Source organism: Leuresthes tenuis, unplaced genomic scaffold (assembly GCF_036924035.1).
Source record: "Leuresthes tenuis unplaced genomic scaffold, fLeuTen1.0.hap1 SCAF_9, whole genome shotgun sequence".
Classification (NCBI taxonomy): Eukaryota; Metazoa; Chordata; class Actinopteri; order Atheriniformes; family Atherinopsidae; genus Leuresthes; species Leuresthes tenuis.
This window is the reverse complement of record NW_027325363.1, coordinates 10,589,287-10,609,059: the sequence shown is the minus strand read 5'-3', so window position 1 is coordinate 10,609,059 and position 19,773 is coordinate 10,589,287. Positions and strand designations below refer to the sequence as shown.

Here is a 19,773-nt window from a genome sequence, read left to right as displayed (position 1 = left end):
AATAATTCAGCAGCAGTAAAGCTCACTGCAATGTATAAAAATAGGCCGCTCTAATGGGCAAACAAAAAGGTCACCTTCAGAGTCTTTGACGAACACTATTTTCATCTGTTTTGCCGCCCTGCCTTTCATATATTTCTATTTATTGCTGCTTTGTTGTTTTTCTCCAGATTACCCCTGAGTCTGAAAATGATTTTGGAAGCTATAACTGCACCGGCTCAAACGAGATGGGCACCGAGTCAAAGGAGTTCCTGCTCATTCAGGCTGGTTAGTGACCATGCTGTGATTCAGAATCTTGTTTAACATTGCAATATAATTGTTTGCTCTTGACTTGTAATTGAAATTCAAACTGGCCTGTTCAGATGGTGGGAAAAAGCTCTAATACATTATTCAGTCAAAAACTGAAGACCGTTGAATAATATCAGTAACTCACAGCTGATATCTATGAAGAACTCAGAGTATGAAAGGGTTTTCTTTCATTTATTTATTTTTTATTTTTTTACAGACGGTCTTCAGATGGATAATACATTCAGGCTAAGTACACATAAACAGGGATATTTTTTTAAAAACAGAGGTTTTCTCACCTCCATCCCTGAAAAAGACTCAAGAAATTCTGTCCATAAAGAAATGCAAAACACTTGACAACTAACTGCAGATACACGGTGCAGGTGCTAATATTTACCTTACTGTCTCATCAAAAATCGGGATAGTTAGCGGCTGGTTTTGTGTTGGTTTACAGAGCAGTGGAATCAGTGCACTGAGAGTCTGAGAGTAAATGTATATTTATGTGTACAAATGGAAAGAGGGCTGTGAACAAGGTTTGCACTGGCATTACCCCGTTGCCATGTCAACTAATTCTGACATTAGGCCAAAGTGATAGCGATGCATGATATGACACGCAAGGCAAAAACAAGGTTTTCCAGTCCACATAAACATCAGAAGCTGTGAAAAGTTTCACTCTAATAAAGTTCGGTTTCAGTGCCCAAAACTGTGTTTGCATATGGACGACAGGTGCAAATGCATGGGAAAAAACTGAAATCAGTTTCATGTACGGGGCCTTAAATAGAAAATTAAACAAGCAACCCACGACAGTCGGTCAACATTTCTTACCTCTAGTTGTTGTAGATCTAAGCCTCAACATTTTACTGAATGCAGTGCGAAGAAAAATTCAGGCGTTGCATCATTTTGTTACCACTGACTTCATACTCGCCAATAAGGCAAATGGAAGCGAGAGCAGAGGCATAACGCTGGCCTTAAACCTCAATCTGAAGTGAATGAATTGAACACAGCACATTTTTCACTCTGAGCAGAACATGGGCAGCCATGGTAATTACAGCGTGCTTCCCAGATCAAAGTGAAGCAGTACAGAACGGTGCTCACACAAGAGTGTGAGATTCCAGAGCAGCCACCAGCGCTCAGATATGGGCTATTTCTGACGGGTAAGTAGTTTGAATAGAGTCATTTTCTCCATAATGGGGAGAGAAATGGCTGGTGAACTACATATATATCTTTATCAATTAAATTAGACAAGCTGGAAAAGTAACTAATTGTTATTTAATGTTACAGTAACCTAAACTTTAAAGACAGTATAATGTTGTGTGTTTGAATACGTTTTTAATTTAATTTAAAATCGTATTTGTGTATATATATAAAAAATGCACAGTACTAGTTCCTCTATTCGTCTTTGTATGGCTAATGTCAGAGACGGACATCGGAATGCGAGGGTCAGGGCTTGAGGTCTCTGACATGCTAAAAACAGAAGGAGCCCTCATCTGTTTACAACTTAACACGAAAGACTCACAATAAAACATAATTAAAACAAATCCCAAAAATGACTTTTATACTTTCTGTGTCTAAAAGTCAGAAACTGATTCCATACAAGCAAATAAGACATTTTTGAAGGTTATCTGTCATCAACGCAGAAGACAATGTGTCTTATTGTCTTTCGCCACCGGCCGGATACTATTCCTCTGGTCTGAGGATGATCCTTGTCTGTTAGGGCTAATCCTGGATTGGAGACCTCAGATAAAACTGGTTTATTGAGCTATTCCCATTTCTCTCTTTCCAAAAAAGGCAGAATAAGGAAGTCCGCCTCACACCATTTCAGTTACAAACACCCAAAAGGTTACTGACTCTTTTCAGTAGTTTTCTTTGTGCAGTCATCATCAATAAGGCTTGTTTGTGTTGTTTTTCTTAACCGTACCTGTGTTTTATTCAAGAACATGCAGCATTCAGTGCAACTGACACAGCTTTCCTGTCATAAATCCTAGATCTTCTGCACAGATGAAACAGTTTTTGGATGCCTTTTTGGACCTTTTAAGAGCGGTCCGTCACTTTTGTGGAGCAGTGCAGTCTGATGCTGGTCGTGTGCTGCAGTTTTACGGTTTTTGTGGTAAATTCACTGGATTTCCTCCCCTTTACAGAGGTTCCATCGGCTCCATCCATAAATGAAGTCAGGCCCTTCTCCACCACTGCACTGATCCAGTTTGAGGAGCCAGAATCCACTGGAGGCGTCCCTGTTCTGAAATACAGAGCTGAGTGGAGGGTCCAGGGCAGAGGCAGCTGGGTGCAGACGGTCTTCGAGGTCCAAGATGGTAAAAAACAAAATCTGATGGTGTTGTTTGTTGTTGATTAGCTCTTTTTTTTATTTCAATGCTATATTAGAACATTATCCTTGTCCCAAAAGTAGCTGACACACTGACGGGGGACAAAATAAGCCAACATGGCTGTTTTGACATCTAAGTTGTCCAGTTTTAGAGCATCTCTACAGTAAATTGTCTAATCAGTTCTAAAAACAATGTTTGATTGAAAGAAGATTTAAGCTAAGCAGTGTTTGCTTGTGAAGGGACTTAATCATGTGTTTTATTCAAAAAGGGGATGTGTTTGTTGCACCGCTCACCATGATTATCGAGGGGTTCTAAAACGGGGACTGATATTTTTACAGCCCGCATCGATGACGCTACGATCACGGGCCTGAAGCCGGAGACCAGCTACGAAGTGAAGTTGTCGGCCGTCAATGGCAAGGGTGAAGGTGAAAGCAGCACTGCTGAATTCTTCAAGACGAAGTCTGTTCGTAAGTACACCGTTTACAGCTCATCGCAGAACTTTTAGCAGAACATCTTGATTTCTGTCATCACCAACATATGGGCAGCAATTCCCAGCGTGTCAGACCTACGACTGTTCGGACAGTCCAAGTCTGACATCTGTTTCTATCGACAGGAACCTCCACCGCTGTCTTTTTAGAGTTTGTTCTTCTTCTTTAAACTTCTTTAAAGTGAGCTGCTGCTATTTTGCACATGGAATTAAATGCTGATTTCAGCACAAAGCACACTTGCTTAAAACCTCATCATGTCATAATTTGTCTGAAAACCATGACCAGCCTTGCATCAAATCTCAAACTCATTATTTAGTTTGTAGTGCCATCTGTTGGTTGGGCTGGCATATTATCCGAGGAGAGTTCCTCCTGTTGAGGGGTATGGTTTTGTGTTGTCTGTGTGCTGATCGTCTCATATTTCCATTTTACACTTTTAATAACCCATCTTTTTGTATTCATTTGCTCATCTGTCTGTTGTATCCTTCAGGCCCCACTTCCAAAAGTAAGTGATTCATCCCTCTTTGCTCAGATCTAGGTTTCATTTTCTTCTCTGTTCTGGTGATAATGTATTCTGTTTAAAATTCTGCTCAGTATTAAACTAGATAAACTGAACAAGAATGACTGTAATGATTTTGTAAATGGACACGACAAAGACAGTAAGTCAGCCTCTGTTGGTTTTGATAGTGTCTGTGTAAGAAGAGGCCAGAGCACAACAAAAAGGAGATTTTCTTTCATGTTATAACATTTTTTGATAGAATTTTATTTCAATAAACAAATGTTGCTGTTCTAGTTCCACACAGTAGATTCAGAGAGGCTCATTTTCACCTCCTTTGAACGAGTGTTTTTCTCTCTCTGCTCTTGATCTTTAATGTCAGTCATTAAACTTTGTTTTTTTTTCCTCAATCCAGTTGTATGACAGAGATTTGCAGGGTTATTTGTGCAGAAAACTGATTCTGATTGCTTTTCTTGTCTCATGTCTCCAGATGACATTTTTCATTTTTTCACCGAAGGCTCAGGTTTGCGCAGTAATGGCAATCATAGAAGATTAGTTTTCAGTGCCGTAGCTGTTTCTTTCCCTGCAGGATAGTCCCGTCAGCCCTGTTGATTAGCAGCATAATGAGCCGTGTAGTTCATCTAGAACCCATGTACTTGTATGTCCTGACATCACTGCAGACTCCTCACTTGCACACCCACAAGTTCCCAGCTAAAACATCCAGAAATGAATAATAATGTTGCTCAGAGTTGTAGCTTGTGAAGTAATTGGCTTAATGACAGTGTGATGGATGAATGTGAAATATCTGCATTTTAAAGCTGCATATTTTTTCTCTGGTTTCAGCCACTCGGTTGAGCTGAGGAATGTTCATATTTGGATTAGACCCATCACTGTAAATTAATCACTTGCCTTGCAAATGATAATTTCTCTTAAATCAGGAAGACGATGAGAAGAATTAACGAGCAGTTTACTAGTATGGTTCTAGCTTTGCTGTGATTCACAGTCCTCCTGTTTTAGCTCCACCCCTACCTGTGTTTTCTAGTCTTGTTTGCCTTTTGTGTTGTTCTTCCTTTTCCAACGACTCACGTGTCATTTCATGTGTCTGTGACTGTTATTTGGCTTGCATGGTGCCGATGAATCCCTCCACTCTGCAGAAGGTAACTTAGTTGCAGGTTCTCGAATGACGAATCTGATAATTTAACAACACTTTATATGCTTCTGTGCTTTCATGTAATATATTAATCCGTCATGTTGACATTCGCCTCAGCAGAATAAATGAGAGAACCAGAGCTTTCCTCAGTGTTGTATGCTTGCATCTTCCTGATATTCTGCTCTCTGAGGATGTTAGCTCTTACTTACTTGGATGTTTTCTGATAAATCAATGCGTAATGTGTAATAAACAGATTTGTCTAATCACAGGAGATTCATGGTCCATATCCTCCCTGAACATAAAGCAGTTTGCTCTGGTTTTCTTTGAGGGCTTTTAATATTCACGCCTGAAACCTGCTTTGCGCTGGTTAACCCTACAAAGGCTCAGATTCCGAGCTTTAGAGGTCAAATCAACTAACTGGACTAATTCTTCTTCAGGTGTCAACACTAACCTGTAGCTGTTGAATGTTAGTAGTTACAAAAAGTCTTTAGGGCTGCAGTGTGTCGCTGATGGATACCTGATGATCAGAAAAACTAAAAAACAACTGTTTTAAATGCTGAATTTCAATGTTCCAGCTCCTCAAATATGGTGGTTGTTCCTGTCATATACTAAGCTGAAATTCTTGATTCTGATTTTTTTATTCATTGGTTAGACACAAAGAAAAACAAACATCTTTGACAGCTGATCCTGAGAGCTTGTTTCAAGCATTTTTTACGATATTTGAACCAAATATTTATCTGTCAAAAAATCTTGTTGAAGCCGTTTGTACTCAGTTTGCTGTTTGCATCGTCTTTACAATGAGGGAAAAACCCCAAAAGCTGTGTGTGGTATAAAGAAATGGATAGAGGCAAAGGACACAGTTGCTACTTAATGTTGATTAATATTCATTATTAATTCAGTGTTCCTGAAATGAGATTTGTTTGTTCGTTTCTTTAAACACTCTCCAGAGGTAGACCTCTCTGATTTCTGAACTTATCAGGTGGATACAAGCTGGAGCCTCAGTTCTGACATCAGCAACTCAGCACATGACTGTTTGGAAGTAGACAAGCAGGGACTTTTGCATCCATGATCTATGATGAAAATGATGATTTCTCTGTAAGAGTCAGCTGAATTTGCACGTGTGCTGTGAGATTAGGACGAGAGTTGCAGCATGACAGTTGAAAAGCTCCGGGTCAGATAAGAAGGATCCGGCATCTTTGTCAACAGTAAATAATAACAAGTGACGGAAGAATAAATCTGCTTCGATGCAGCTGACATTTGATCTTTGCTCTACTTGATAGAGTTCAAGAAAGACAAAACACAACAGTGCGTTGCACTCTGTTTTCACACAGTGGACATCTTACTGGCAAACTTATTTACTGTGCTGTGAAATGTGACCAACACGAGCCTTGTGTCACCAGCGGGATGTCACTCAGCAACGGCTGCAATACACAGCCACTCCGATGAAGCAGATAAGCATGTGGTTGTGCGTCACTTGCTAATTAGTACGACTGGACACGGCATCTTGAGGCGTGTTATTAAAGGTCAAGTGATCTAAGAGGACACCAGCAGAGAAAGCTGCCAGTTTCAGACTCATTCATTATTTAAATGAGCTTTTAAATAACCTCCGTTTTGCTCTCATGTGCCTGTAGGGAATCCCAACCCTCCTAAACTGGAAGGGGCACTGCAACCTAAAGGAAACTCCCTCAAAGTCAGCTGGATCAAGCAAGATGATGGCGGCTCTCCCATTTTACATTATCTTGTCCGTTATAAACCAGTGAGTAATTCAAGCAGCTTCTTTCCAGAGTCACACCAACACTGCAGTGTAACTTTTAGGGTGGAATGCACTCTAACGTTCAGGTCCCAAGATGCTAAATGAGGCTGATGAAATGTGTTGATGATAGGTTAATTGATCGTAAATGATATTAGCAGGCATGAATAGTTTGAAGTTTATTTTTGTCTGTGTCCTTAGATACAAGCGTCAGACTGGAAACCTGAGATCCGGCTGCCCAGTGGCAGCGAGCACGTCGTCCTCAGCGGGCTGGAGTGGGACACAGAGTACAGCGTCTACGTGGTGGCAGAGAATCAGAAAGGGAAGTCCCAGCCTGCAACCATGTCCTTCAGGACGTCCTCGGAGCCAGAAGCCATCCCAGGTAGCCAACTCTCTGGTCACGCTCACTAAACTTCTCTGTAACAACCCGAAAAGTGAGGAGCCAAACTCAAAGCTGCAAACCTGAGTGTTACAATCTCTTTTTATTTTTCTTAACTGTAGCTCTGAGAAGTGAATGACGGCTAAATAAATCTACAAAAAAATAGATTTCCTGAACGTCGGTGGACCAGAAATGATTTTCCGGTTGAATTTTCTCACTTTCAACTTTTGACAGGCCTTGCTGAATGAGCTTGAGTTTGTGCTCATGGAACTGGGACAGGCACTTTCCACAGAGGATGAAAGCATTCCCTCTAAACGACTGTGCTTTTCCTTTACCTGTGTTTACTGTGGAAATGATCACTGGGACGAGCATTTAAAATGACTCCTAACTAACATTTACACTGAGGGCGTCGCTGCAGCTGAGGGGCTTTTTACTAACCATCGATAACCCACACGTCCTGTCAAAATTAGTCGAGCGCATCACAGCAGGCCATGATGTCTTCCTCTCACTTTTTTTCTAATTCATCTCCCAAACTAAAGCATCTTCCGCTCACCCACCAATGAGTCACCATCTAATCTACATGGTGTGGTTTTCCTTTTTGTGCTGTGCTTTTGCTTTGATGTGTTGCCGTTTTTTTTGGTTGGTTTTTTTTCCTCCGTCAATGCTAAAAATCTGTTTCTTTATTTCTTTATTTTTCACTTTTGGTTTTCAGACCTGACACATTTTCACTTTCTCTCTTCCTCTGTTTTCCCCACCCTTTTCTTTTGTTTCCTCTTTTTCCCCCCCTTCACCCCCCCCCCCCTTCTCTGCCCTTTCTTCTCTTTCCCTTTTTCTTGTCTTTATCCCCTCTCAATGTTCCTGCTCTCTTGCCTGATCCTGGACATTGGTGTGGTGGACCACGTGAACATGTTCGTCCTGACCTGTGTGCATTTTGGTCTGGGTTGTGCTGTCTCCACCCTCAGCCACTCAGGGCTGCTCATCTGTGACATGCACTTTGGTATCACTCATCTTGTCCCTCATCACTGTGCTCCTGCTATCATAGTTTACATGTGGGACTTGCAACATAACAGTCGAGGAGGGCTTGCCTTTTCTCTGGCCTGGCTGTCTTTCTGGACACTTACACTCCTTAAAACAGACTTTGTCTGTAACAGACGCGCGTCTGTTATGGATGAGAAAAGGATGTCGTTGCTTCAGAACAGACCAGACAGACGTATTGAACCAAAGGCAGTGGAAATCCTTCGCCTCCCACTGATTCACTCTGCTCAGCATTAGCACAGCTAGACAACAGAAGAGTGCCGGTTTACAGTGATGAACATTAGTGGAATCAAGATAAGATTATTTTAAAAAAGATAGCTTAGAGCCAAGTGAGAGCTGAGTACTGAACCTGTTCGTTTACATAAACACTGTATTATACTATTTCTCACAAAATTATGCAGATTTACTGTAAAGGTTTGCAACATTAACGTTTACATTATCCAGAAGAACAGCTAACAGAAAACTAGATGTTTGTAATGTTTTTATTGGCACAGATTGACAATACAGAGTTATCATGAGAAGACATATTTTTGTGCTGATTACTAAAACAAATGTCCAAACATTTCTCGTGCATGTGGTGTTTATCAAGCGTCATCAGGAATTGCAAACTCGTTTTTATACATTTATAATTGGGAGGTGCTTCGCTCAGCTGCATTTTAGTACCTAGCAGACTTTGTTTACCTGTTGAGTTAAATTTATCTGTGTAACAAAAGATATTTTAGAGAGTTCTGCAGAACTCTTCTTTAATTGAAATGAACTTTATGCAAAGAATGAAGATGTAAAAAAAGCGTTAAATCTGGAAAACCTGAAATTCACTCTGTGTCCACAAAATATCTTGCATGTAACCAGCAACACATTGTAAGCTTTGGTTTCCTTGTCTTTCTAATATCAAATAAATGGGTTGAATATATAAGTACACTTTGTTTGTGGTTTTAAACAACAGCTACTTGCATTTTAATTCCTTAACATGCCTCATGGTTGCATGGATTTAAATGAATAATTGACAGCAGTCTTCGCACATATGACAGTTCACTTTAGTGTGCCACAGGTAAGTTTTTACTGTTTACACACATTCTTGGTTACAATGGAAGCGCAGAAGTTTATTTTCGTTGTTCCTGTGTGTTCCCCGCTCTCGTTGCTCAGTCGTCTCTCTCTTTCTTGTCGGGCAGATTTGGGTGATGACACTGCTCTCTCCATGGGCATCATGCTCTGGGCAGGGATCCTTGTTGTAGTATTTGTACTCCTGCTGTTGGCTGTGGATGTCACCTGTTACTTTGTCAACAAATGTGGCCTCATCATGTGCCTCTGTGGCAAATCAGGGACGGGAACAAAAGGCCACAACTTGGAAGAGGGCAAGGCGGCCTTTGTGTGAGTATCATTTCCATACCTGTCACCCATTTGTTTTAATCTGACAGCTCTGCAAAGGATGAAAATGTGTTTTTACTTCAGTCAAATGACCATGTGGAAATTGAAAGGTTGCATTTAATTGACTGACCTAAAATATGTTTCTTTAGCTCTGGTACACTGAATGCATAGAAACTGCACAGCAACAAAGAGCAGCTACCGGAGCATTTAGCTGTTTAAGACTCTGCTTCTGGCTGACATCTGTGGGAAATGTCTAGATTAATTTTATAAGATGAAAATATGTCGGTGTAGGTAACGATTTAGGGAGCTGCTAAAGTCGATTCAGGTTTACATAAGAAGAATAACTAAAAAAAATAGTGCTAAAGAAAAGAAAAAAAGAATCATCTTTATGTTGTGGTCACACTGCCCAAAGGCCAGAATACACTCGCATGCGTTTTGATCAGTGATATTAAGTCTTGGAAGTATCAGAACTACCTTCACAGTTAGTTGTTTTCTAACTTTAAAGAGCCTTAACTTACTGTGATATTCCATCTATCCATTTTCTGCCACTTATCGCCGGGGGCAACAGTCTAAGCAGAGATCCACAGACCTTCCTCTGTCCAGCCACCTCCTCCAGTTCTTCCGTGGGTGACGCCGAGTCATTCCCAAGCTAACCGAGAGATGTAGTCTCTCCACTCATTTTCACCGCTTGTATTTGTGATCTTATTTTTTCGGTCACTACCCACAGCTCACGACTACAGGTGGAAGTTAGAATGTAGATAGACAAGTAAATCAAAAGCTTTGCCTTCTGACTCGGCTCTTGAGGATCTTAATTCTCATCCTGAATGCTTCAAACTCCACTGTAAATCAACCCAAGTGCCTGCTGGAGGTCTCTGCTTGATTAAGCCTACAGGACCACATCATCTGCAAAAAAGCAAAGATGCAATCATAAACCGACTGAAAAGGAAATCCTCCGACACTAGAAGTTCTGTCTATAAAAGTTAAGAGCAAGAGTAGCCCTGGTGAAGTCCAGCACGCAACCAAAATGCGTCTGACCTCCTGCTTTCACTCTGGTTGTGCAGGGACCGAATGGCCCATAACAAGAGGCCCAGTACCCACAGGACTCGGTCATAAGCCTTCTCAAAGTCCTCAAAATACATGAAGACTAGTGGGCAAAGTCCCATTCACCCTCCGATATCCTTGTGAGGGTAAAGAGCTCATTGACCAAAACTCATTGCACCCCTGAATATGAGCTTTGACTACCTGTCAGACTTTTCTCTCCAACATACCGGCATAAACTTTCCCAGGTAGGATGAGAAGTGGGATTCCCCTGTAGTTGGAACACACCCTGTGGTCCACCTTTTTGAATAGTGGGACCACCACATCAGTCTGCTAGTCTAGAGGCAGTGTCCCAGTTGCGTAGGGGTGTCAACCTTCACAGCCCAGTAGCATCCAGGCCCTTAAGGAACTCGGGGTGGATCTCATCCACCTCCACCCACTCCACAAAGCACCAGACCCTTGCGGCACCTCCTGCAGGTGGTGGGTCCACAGGAGGGTGCTCTCATGTAGCTCCTTTGGCCCATGGGAGAAGCTCCGACCACCAGGCACTTGCTGACGGGGCTTTCCCTGAGGCCTGTCGCCAGGGTGAGGCCCCGGTCTCCCTAAACCGATGAGAAAACTCGACTTTGTGAATTTTATGTCATTTGAATCTCACTTTGTCTGACCCCTTACCCAGGACCAGTTTACTTTGGGAGACCTGTCCGGGGCCAAGCAGCTCCTGGGATCCCGCGAGCACTCGACTGCATGGAGTAGATATGGTTGAAAAAGGTGGAGCAGGACATAAGGACCATGTCAGCAAGTGTTGCATGGCTGGCTTATAATAGAAAAAATAGGAGTGACCGTTTTCATGCTTGGTGTTGGTGTGTTCTGGCCTTCAGTCTACCTAAACTTCAGTGCTTATAATTTAATTGCTGATTTCTTACATTCCCCATATATGTCTAACTTTTTATTGTGCAAGTTAAACATTGTATACATGCAAATCTTTCGGTATTTTATGCCCAGAACACAAATGAAAGAGAAGAAACATCTGTGGAATGTGAAATATTTTTGGATAAAACAACACATTTGTGGATTGTCTTGTGTGGGTTTAAAACTATTAACGTCGGCTTTAAAAACTTCAATTGCGATTAAGCAATTTAAGTGAAACTCTGATGTTTAAAGTTGATCAGTTTAAAAGAATTCTGGCTAATTGTGCTTCTTCAGAAAACGTCATCTCGTGAGTCCATTCTTTTATCTGCTCAGCCTGCATCCAAGGCACAGTGAGATTACATTTCACACTGCCTTCTTCATGAGAACAAAGCCAAGCAAACTGCTCACGTTAATAAGTTAATAAGACCTGAGTATTCAGACAGGAAGGGAGGTGCTTCCCTTACAGGTCATTGAGCCAGTAAAATGGCGAGTCAGATGACCTGTTGCCATTTTACCAAGGCTGCCGTTTCTTCTCCTGCAGGAAAGATGAGTCCAAAGAGCCGATAGTGGAAGTCAGAACAGAAGAAGAGTGCACTGCCAACCACAACGCAGCAGGTCCGACAGAACCCAACGAAACTACACCTCTCACAAAACCGGAGTGAGTAAAAGCTGACAAACAGCACCCAGCCTTTTTACCGCTTACTGTAAGTCTTTTTAACTGTTGGACAGTGCACTCCACTTTTAAGAATAGTCCTGTTATTTAACGGGACCGATTCTGACCCTTGATTTTTTTTTTAAAGTCGAGGTCATTCTTGAGTGGAGTCCACTGGACTGCGTTGCTTTTCCGTTCCTACTCCCTGCCAGAGGGATTACTGTACTTTGTGTTTCTTTTCCAGCTTTTGGAGATTTTCTGTCTCATTTTATGAAGGTTGAAGCAATACCAGTTAAAGACACACAGGCTTCTGTCCTCCCAAGTGTGGTCGATTAATGAAGCCATTTGACAACCACAGCAAGCCATCTCATGACAGCATCTTGAAAAAAACCCAACCTAGATTGTGCAGTATGACATTGTCACTGGTACTGTTTAACCCTTATAGGTGGTCCTACGTGGTGCTGTAGTTTTCTGCAGGAAGGCTGGTGGCTTTTTCAGTACATTAGTTTTCCTAGTCAGTGTATTCCATGTTGGTGTGTGTATGGGATGTATCCTTTAATGTTCACTCACAGCATGACGCCCTTTTTTCTTCTTTCTTTTTCTCACTAGGCTTAATAGTTGCTGTTTTTTAGTTGCTCTGTCTGTTTGTGTGAATTTCTAAAGCCAACTAATCCCTCTGCATGCCCTCGTCCGGGCCACCCTTCCTCTGTCACAGTCACCCTGGTGTCTAGTCTGTGTGTCTCTGTTTTCTCCCTGCTCTCTCAGGCTGGTGGCTTCTCTGGCACTGGACACCCCCTCCTCCGTAGCCACCAACTCAGACACAGCCACTGCAACAAATGACCAAGCTCAGGACAGCCCCTCTAGCGAGACCACCACCCTCACGTGCAGCCTGTCCACCCCAGCCAACGAACCCTCACCCACCCCTCTCGCCGCGCCGGCCCCGACCCCAGAATCGAACACAGCCCCACCAACTCCCGTCATCTCTGCGACTGCTGTTGAAGCTAAAATGGCCCCGCTACTTGAACAAAGAGGAAGTAACACCCCAGAAGAAGAGGAGAAAATAAATACTCCTCCCTGTACTCCTGAACAGAATAAGCCTCATAAATCTGGAACACCAATACCACCGAAGCGCAAACACTCTCCCAAACTTGCTGCTCTGAATGCCAAAAATAGCCCCCCTGTTTCCCCTCTTGCTGCATCTTCTCCAAACACCAAGAAACCTGCTCCAAGCCCGCCGGTTACCAAGCTCACCACACAGCTAGACACTGTAGCCTTAAACACAGACACACCAGCACAAGCTGCCGCCACTCATGCATCTACTGCCCCTCCGAATCTAGACCTGGATTCTAACCCGGCTCCCCCGCGTTCCAGTGGCTTTAGCTTTACTGCCTTTGACACAGACAAGCCTGTTGACAATAACATACCCACAGCCAAAGTTGTTGCATGTAGCTCTCCTTTAGTGATCCCCGGTGCTCTTGAAGAGGCAGATACAGAGAAACCTGCTTCTTTAGTTGCAGACCTTCCCCCACCTTTACCCGTCACCCCGATTACCTCGGCGGTCGCGAATGATTTCCTCACACCTGCGTCAGACGTGTACGACTTAACAGCCCCAGATGTAAGGCCCAAAAATGCATATTTAGAGCTGGAGCTGACAAACGGCTCAGGAAGACCCTCCCGGCCCCTCTCAGATCTCATTAGCTTAGAGAGCCCACCCGCTGCCCCCTCTCTGGCCAATGGAGACGGAGCAGACCTCCCCCCCTCAGGCTCAGTTGTGGAGGCTTCAGAGACTCTGGCCAAGACTGCTCCTCCTGTCAGCGATGAGTACGGCTCCCTCTAGAGGTTTATCTGTGTGTGAGTGTGTGTAACTTGTATGCCCATTCATTCACCACCGCATCTTGCCATTGACCACACAATACACATTATTAACCATTACATGATAATACTGTAATGGTAAACTGTGGTAATGACATTGGGATGATTATTAGTGGAATGGCTGCAGACAGAAGTGATACGTTGTCTAATTTCTGCTTGTGTGTGACAGTTGTTCATTTTGGGGTCTATACTTTTGTAGCATTCACACCAAACATAGTTGAGCCCCTTTGCAGGCATACAGCCCATGACATAAATATGTTATAATAATCCCCCAATTATCTTGTAGTATTTCCAATTTTTGGGCTTTAAAGAGTTGATGTAAAATCCTCCAACATATCAGGAGTCCAAGTCGAACGCGTGTCAAATTCAAACGAATACAAAGACGCACCAACACTGTTTTTAGCAGCACATCTTAAAGATCACAGGTAAAACCCTGTGGATTAGTCCAATGAGTTCAGTTGCTGCGGAGCTTCTAGTTATTTCAAATAAATGTATAGATAATTCAGTTTATTTTCTTATTTGTTTAAGGTTAAATATTCTAATGGATAACAACTTGTGTTTTATAGGCTGGATACTTTATAAAAAACGATGACTGGATAATGTTTAACAGATAGGTGTAGCCTCAGGGCGCATGTCCAGAACATCGATGAGCGGACATTTTCTTATTCTGATATCCTTGTAGTGGCTCTTTGCACGACAGTCAGGTCATTTCTGATTGCAAGCATCTTTGGTGACACAGTCACTTACGGGGCAATTCCATTTCTAAAATGGGCTTAATCATTACAAGGCGCTTTGTTTCAGGCTGTAACTGTATGCCTCTGAGAAAGCAAAAGCAAACAGAGGCTCAGCTGTGGCGTTTTCCTGCTCACCTACCACAAGCCCAATTTTTTCCTCCATCACGGCCTCTTTGAAGTAAAAATAAAGTGATTAATACTTTATATTTGCTAAACATTTCCTGTTTTGAGTTTAGGAATGCTACTCGATACGGGATGTGGGTATGTCATCTGCTTTCTATCTGACTTTTGTCAAGGTGGTGAAGAAATATGTAAGAAGACCTCTAAACACAGCGTCCTCCTACATATTGAGTGAAGATGTCATAGAGAATAAATGGTTAAAATGTTTAACTAAAATGTTTGTTTGGTGAGATGTTCTTGCCACATTTCTAACTTTGAATCGAATCTTCTTTCCACTGCAGGAAGAGTTTTGCTGATGAGAAAGGCAAACTGGAGGAGGCAGGCTTACCAAATACCCTGATCACTGCAGCACACAATAGTGTGATACAGACAAATACCACCGAGAGCAAAGTATGATGGGCCGGGGCCAACCCCAGCCCAGCCCAAAACATTTTGGAGCAGCAACGGGAGGGAAAACACTGCAGGAGTTATGATTTCCAGTGCTCTTAAAAACACATTCAAACCACACGCATATCGATCTGTTAGAGCGCACTTCGACTGTGTTCATTTCCTGTTTTATTCACAAAATGTTTACCGCGGCCGAGGAATTCATCTTTAGGTCATACGAGATTTATTTCACCTTTTTTTTTTTTTTATTGTTGTTCTCATCTTATTTAACCAGTCAGATGATTTAGAACAAACTTATTTATGATGATAACCTGGGTTAAAAAAAGCAAAAAAACGAAACTTATTGTGCTTAGAATTACAGTTGCGCACAAGTATTGGATTATTATGAGAATTATACATGTAAAAAATGATTATATATAGAATTTATTTTTCTTATTTTAATGTTCTAATGTGCAAATGTAAAACTGTTTGCATTTAGTTTGTTATTTTTTACGTTTGACTTCTCTTTGTGGGCTAGTCTCATTAAGAAGATTGTTCTGCATGTCTGACATGAAAAGTGGTTGTAACGTTTTTTCCAAATGTTTGTTGTTTCACTTCGTCTGTTACGGGGGGGAGGGGGGGTTTCATCTCCCACAGATATGCTGACGTTGATTGAACAAAGGTGTGAGTTCAGTGTTCGGATTATAACAATCGTTGTTATGGTGAAAAATAACTAAAATGACCAGAGCAGCTGCAGGAGAAGAGAGACTTCCAGAGAGAATTGGACCATTTTAGGATCAAATTTATTCAGTCTGTCACTGCCTTACCATAGTGCTGTTAATATATTCTGATTCAATTTATTTAAGTAGAAAAAAAAAGAAACTCTTGCAAAACGCAAATGTTCACACGAAGACGAAAACCACCAGCAGAAGTGCTGGTTCTCAGCCAAGGGTCGACCAACGGTGGAGGAAGTGAACGTGGCGTGCTCCCGAGCTAAGTGTGCACTACGTATTTGTTTGGGGGACATCTACAACAGCTGTAGTTCGTCTTCTTCCTCACATTTATGCAGCTCAGAGCTCTGGCTTCATCATTTGGGTTGTGCTTTGAGGCAAAAAGAGAAAAAAAAAAAAGTTCTAAAAAGCATTTTTGTACTATTTAAAAACGACAAAGATTTCTTTTCGATTCCTGCCTGCAAGCTTGTGCACTGTGCCTGTGTGTCGGTAGATTGTCTCGTCATCGGTTTCTATGATAATCTGCATAGCTTATTGTGAGGGATTTAGCCTATTCTTTTTATTTGATGTATTATTAGAACAAAAAATATGATAAGTGGACTAACGTGGTCATTATAACACATGTAGTGTATTAAACTGTCCGTCTCTGGTCACAGCACTATATATTGCCAGCTGTAGTGAAGGAAGGTGTTTTTAAGCCTTGGCATGAATTCAATCAGTACTTCATAACGTATAACTACAAGGCACATGGACGTGCCTGCGTCTGTATGGGGAAAACTGTTCTCATATTGATTTAATGAACGTTATCTGCGGGGCCTCTTCTGGCATAATTACACATGGTTTTTATTTCTCTTCGCTGGTTGTTATTCAAGTGTTGTGTAATGTGGTCTTTGAATTTCTTTTTTTAGTTTTTGTCTTTTTGTATGAAAATCACTCACCGAGAGCAACTGTTTGACAAGTTCAGGATGGCAGCGGCAGGAAGCAGGGTGGTCCACCTGAGACGCAAGAGCAACGACTTTAAAAAAAGTTTTAGATGATAGATGTAATGTCGAGCAAAGTGTCTACAGATCTGAAATGTAAAAGAGCCCAAACTAAAGCTTTACTCTCCTCGTCCTCCACTTTCTCTTAGCAGACCACCTTGCTCCCTCGTCTCTGGACTCTTCTTTTGGTTTCGTTGGGTTCAACTCAGAAAATATCTGTTGTGTACAGTCTGAGTGATGACCCATTTACAAAATAAAATAAAAAAGATTTCCGAATCTAATTTTGTCGTGGCCTGTTTTATCATTACATTCATGTAGGTTTTCTTGTTTCCTCCTCATTACCTCTGAGCTCTGGTCTCTGATTAGATTCCTGAACTCAGAGCGTGCAGTGACGCGTTTTGGACAGCAGGTGGCAGTAAAAGCCAATGTTTTTCATTTAGATTTTTTGGATTCTCTTTTGTTTTGTTTTTTTCCGCCGTGTCATGGACACGAGCTTATTTACTGAAAGGTTACAGTACAAGTAGGTTATGTTCGGTCTGGAAATTCCGGACTCCTATTCAGCTACGTGATGCGCTAACAATCATGTGTTACGTGACGCATGTTTTTGCAGGAGTAAACTTAATACTTGCGGGCTTGGATGTCAAAAAACTATCTCAGCGAGTGATATTTTCAGCTGTGGTATCCCCCCCCCAGCCCTCCCCAGTACTTCTGTTGTGACATAAACCCGTGTTGTGTCAACGGTGTGTCAACAACCACACTGACCCGACCTGGCCTCCAGTGTCACTGACTGTCCCTCTTGCCTAATTTTATTTTTCCCGGAGCGCTGGACTGATGTTTATGCAGGCTAAACTGACCAGCTTTGTAGCTCAGCTTCTTATTTTAGGACAAAGAACTGGTCCTCACCCAGCAGCGTCTGAGTAGTTCAGATTTCCTGTGGATGTCTGAGTGCAGCTTTGATGGAGAGACGGATCATTCAGATCCCTGACGTGCCCCCGGTGATGATTTGCAGCCTGTCATCTCTGCAGAGATGATGCCGGAAGTAAAGCAAGTGACCTTCACACTAAAACGGTAAAGGGAGTTAGAAGAGAGGGAAAGGGATTTTAAGTGCAAAGGGAATCCCATTAAAACATGGCAACAGAACAGAAATATTCTTTTTTTTTTTACGCAGAGCTGCTGCTGGCATGATCTCTATATGATCCTTTTTTCTGTGAACATGCCATCTTTCCATCATAGATATGCGGTGAAACGTGTCACCTAAAACTGTGACGCGTGTCTTAACAGGGTATGTATCATACACAAACATGTACAACATACAATGCATATATAAAGCTACAGTTGTTTAAATATAAAGCAACATATTTAAATCAGGAATTAAAGATTTATTTCTATGCAGCACCGTTTGTAAGCATTTACAGCAGAAACAGACATATTTCATTATGTTTCTTCTTTTTTTTTTTTTAGGTGGCTAAATGAGTAAGAAATTGTGACTGAAAACCGGTCCAATAAAACGTCAACAGTCAAACACATCACCTGTCAGTCACTTAAAGCATTTCCTGTCTGTTACTCTGCTCAAATAAAATCCTGAGTTTATAACCATCTGATGAAAATCCCCAGTCCGGTGAATTCAGCTTTTCTGACGACAGATTATCTCTCAGACTAAATTAGACGTAGCATGTTGTCTCGTGTGTCCTCAGTCAATAACTCGACTCCCCTCCTGTGTACTAAGACGAGGCTGGTGGTCCAGTTACGTGGCCAGAGTGGCGCAGCGGGACATTATTTGCACTGAAACAGATTTTATTGAGTGTTTTTGTGAAGGTCAAAGGTCAGGGTCAGCAGGGCTCATTTTGAAGTTAATCTGTAGGGGTAAGCATCCATCCATGCATTTTCTAAACCTCCTTAATCCAATTCAGGGTCGGGTGGGGGGGGGGGGGCTGGATCCTATCCCAGCTGCCATTGGGTGGGAGGCAGGGTACACCCTGGACGGGTCACCAGTCCGTTGCAGGGCCAACACAGAGACAAATAACCATGTATGCATGCACTCACCCCTACGTTCAATTTGAATCACCAATCTACCTAAAATGCACGTTTTTGGATGGTGGTAGAACCCACACATGGAAGAAAATAAGAATTATTAGATATTGTGGCCGGTCCACCTGGAGCTATGTCTCTTAAACTACTTACTAAGCTGTTTTTAAGCAGGATTTCATAAGCTTATTGCATTGTGTGGTTAGTTTGTTAGATTCTAGTCTGCAAATTCTGGGAAACAAATCAAATTAAATAAATGGGGCAAAATTTTTTCTTTTAAATAAAAGAAAACAACAGGCAGGTAATGCTTTTTTTTTACAGTTTAAAAGCTTACATGTGGTGACTATTCAACACGCCAGTCGTCGTAGTTTTAGACATTTGGGTTAGAAAAAAATCCAAAACAAAGAAAATGGATAAACTGTTGAATGTTGAATCCATTGCTTGGACTTAGTTTTCCGTGTGTATTTCTGAGGCATTTTCACTGTCCACAAAGAGAGCAAAAGATTAGATGCATTAGAAATCCTTGAATAAGATTTAAACCACTGACAACATATGTCTCAAAGCATTAAATCATCAGGATGCCACATCCTTAGTATGACAAAATACTATTCCCACAGGGCTGTTATCATCTCAAAGTCATCTGTTGAACCATTTGAAATCAGAAGGTTCAGCTGTGATTTCATCTGATTTCCTCCAGTCAAACACTAGTTTGAGTTATGTCACTCCTTCTCCCCTCCCCCCCAACTTGTGAGGCTTTCACACAAAAGAGACATTCCCAAAGTAACGACGTGTCTTTAAGGACAGAAATGAACATTTCCATTCAGTGAAGGAACAGGTGCATGAGCCCAGCCAGAAAGCAAAGCTGGATTCAATTTTCTTTCAGCAACAAAAATGAGTGTTGACAGATTGGGAGAGGCGCTGCAACTTCTTCTGGATTTGACTTAAAAACCCGACAAGTCTTTATGACAATGTAGCAGTCATCACTTAAAAATACACTAAAGTTTTGTGAATATGCAAATAAAA

General features: G+C 41.9%; 1 protein-coding gene across 9 annotated transcripts in view; it reads left to right on the top strand.

Annotated features, from left to right (window-relative positions):
• ncam1b (neural cell adhesion molecule 1b) overlaps positions 1–17,006 on the top strand; it is a 74,264-nt gene extending 57,258 nt beyond the window's left edge. For 3 of the 9 annotated variants that reach the window (XM_072392263.1, XM_072392262.1, XM_072392264.1), the window contains 9 exons: positions 168–264; positions 2,421–2,591; positions 2,942–3,070; positions 6,366–6,490; positions 6,686–6,866; positions 9,068–9,266; positions 11,752–11,868; positions 12,628–13,683; positions 14,930–17,006. In XM_072392263.1, coding sequence (XP_072248364.1) covers positions 168–264; positions 2,421–2,591; positions 2,942–3,070; positions 6,366–6,490; positions 6,686–6,866; positions 9,068–9,266; positions 11,752–11,868; positions 12,628–13,683; positions 14,930–15,044 — 2,190 coding nt within the window. In that variant the 3' untranslated portion in view covers positions 15,045–17,006. The other 6 variants (XM_072392269.1, XM_072392270.1, XM_072392266.1 and 3 more) reach the window with 5 other exon arrangements.
• Positions 17,007–19,773: the final 2,767 nt, after the last annotated feature.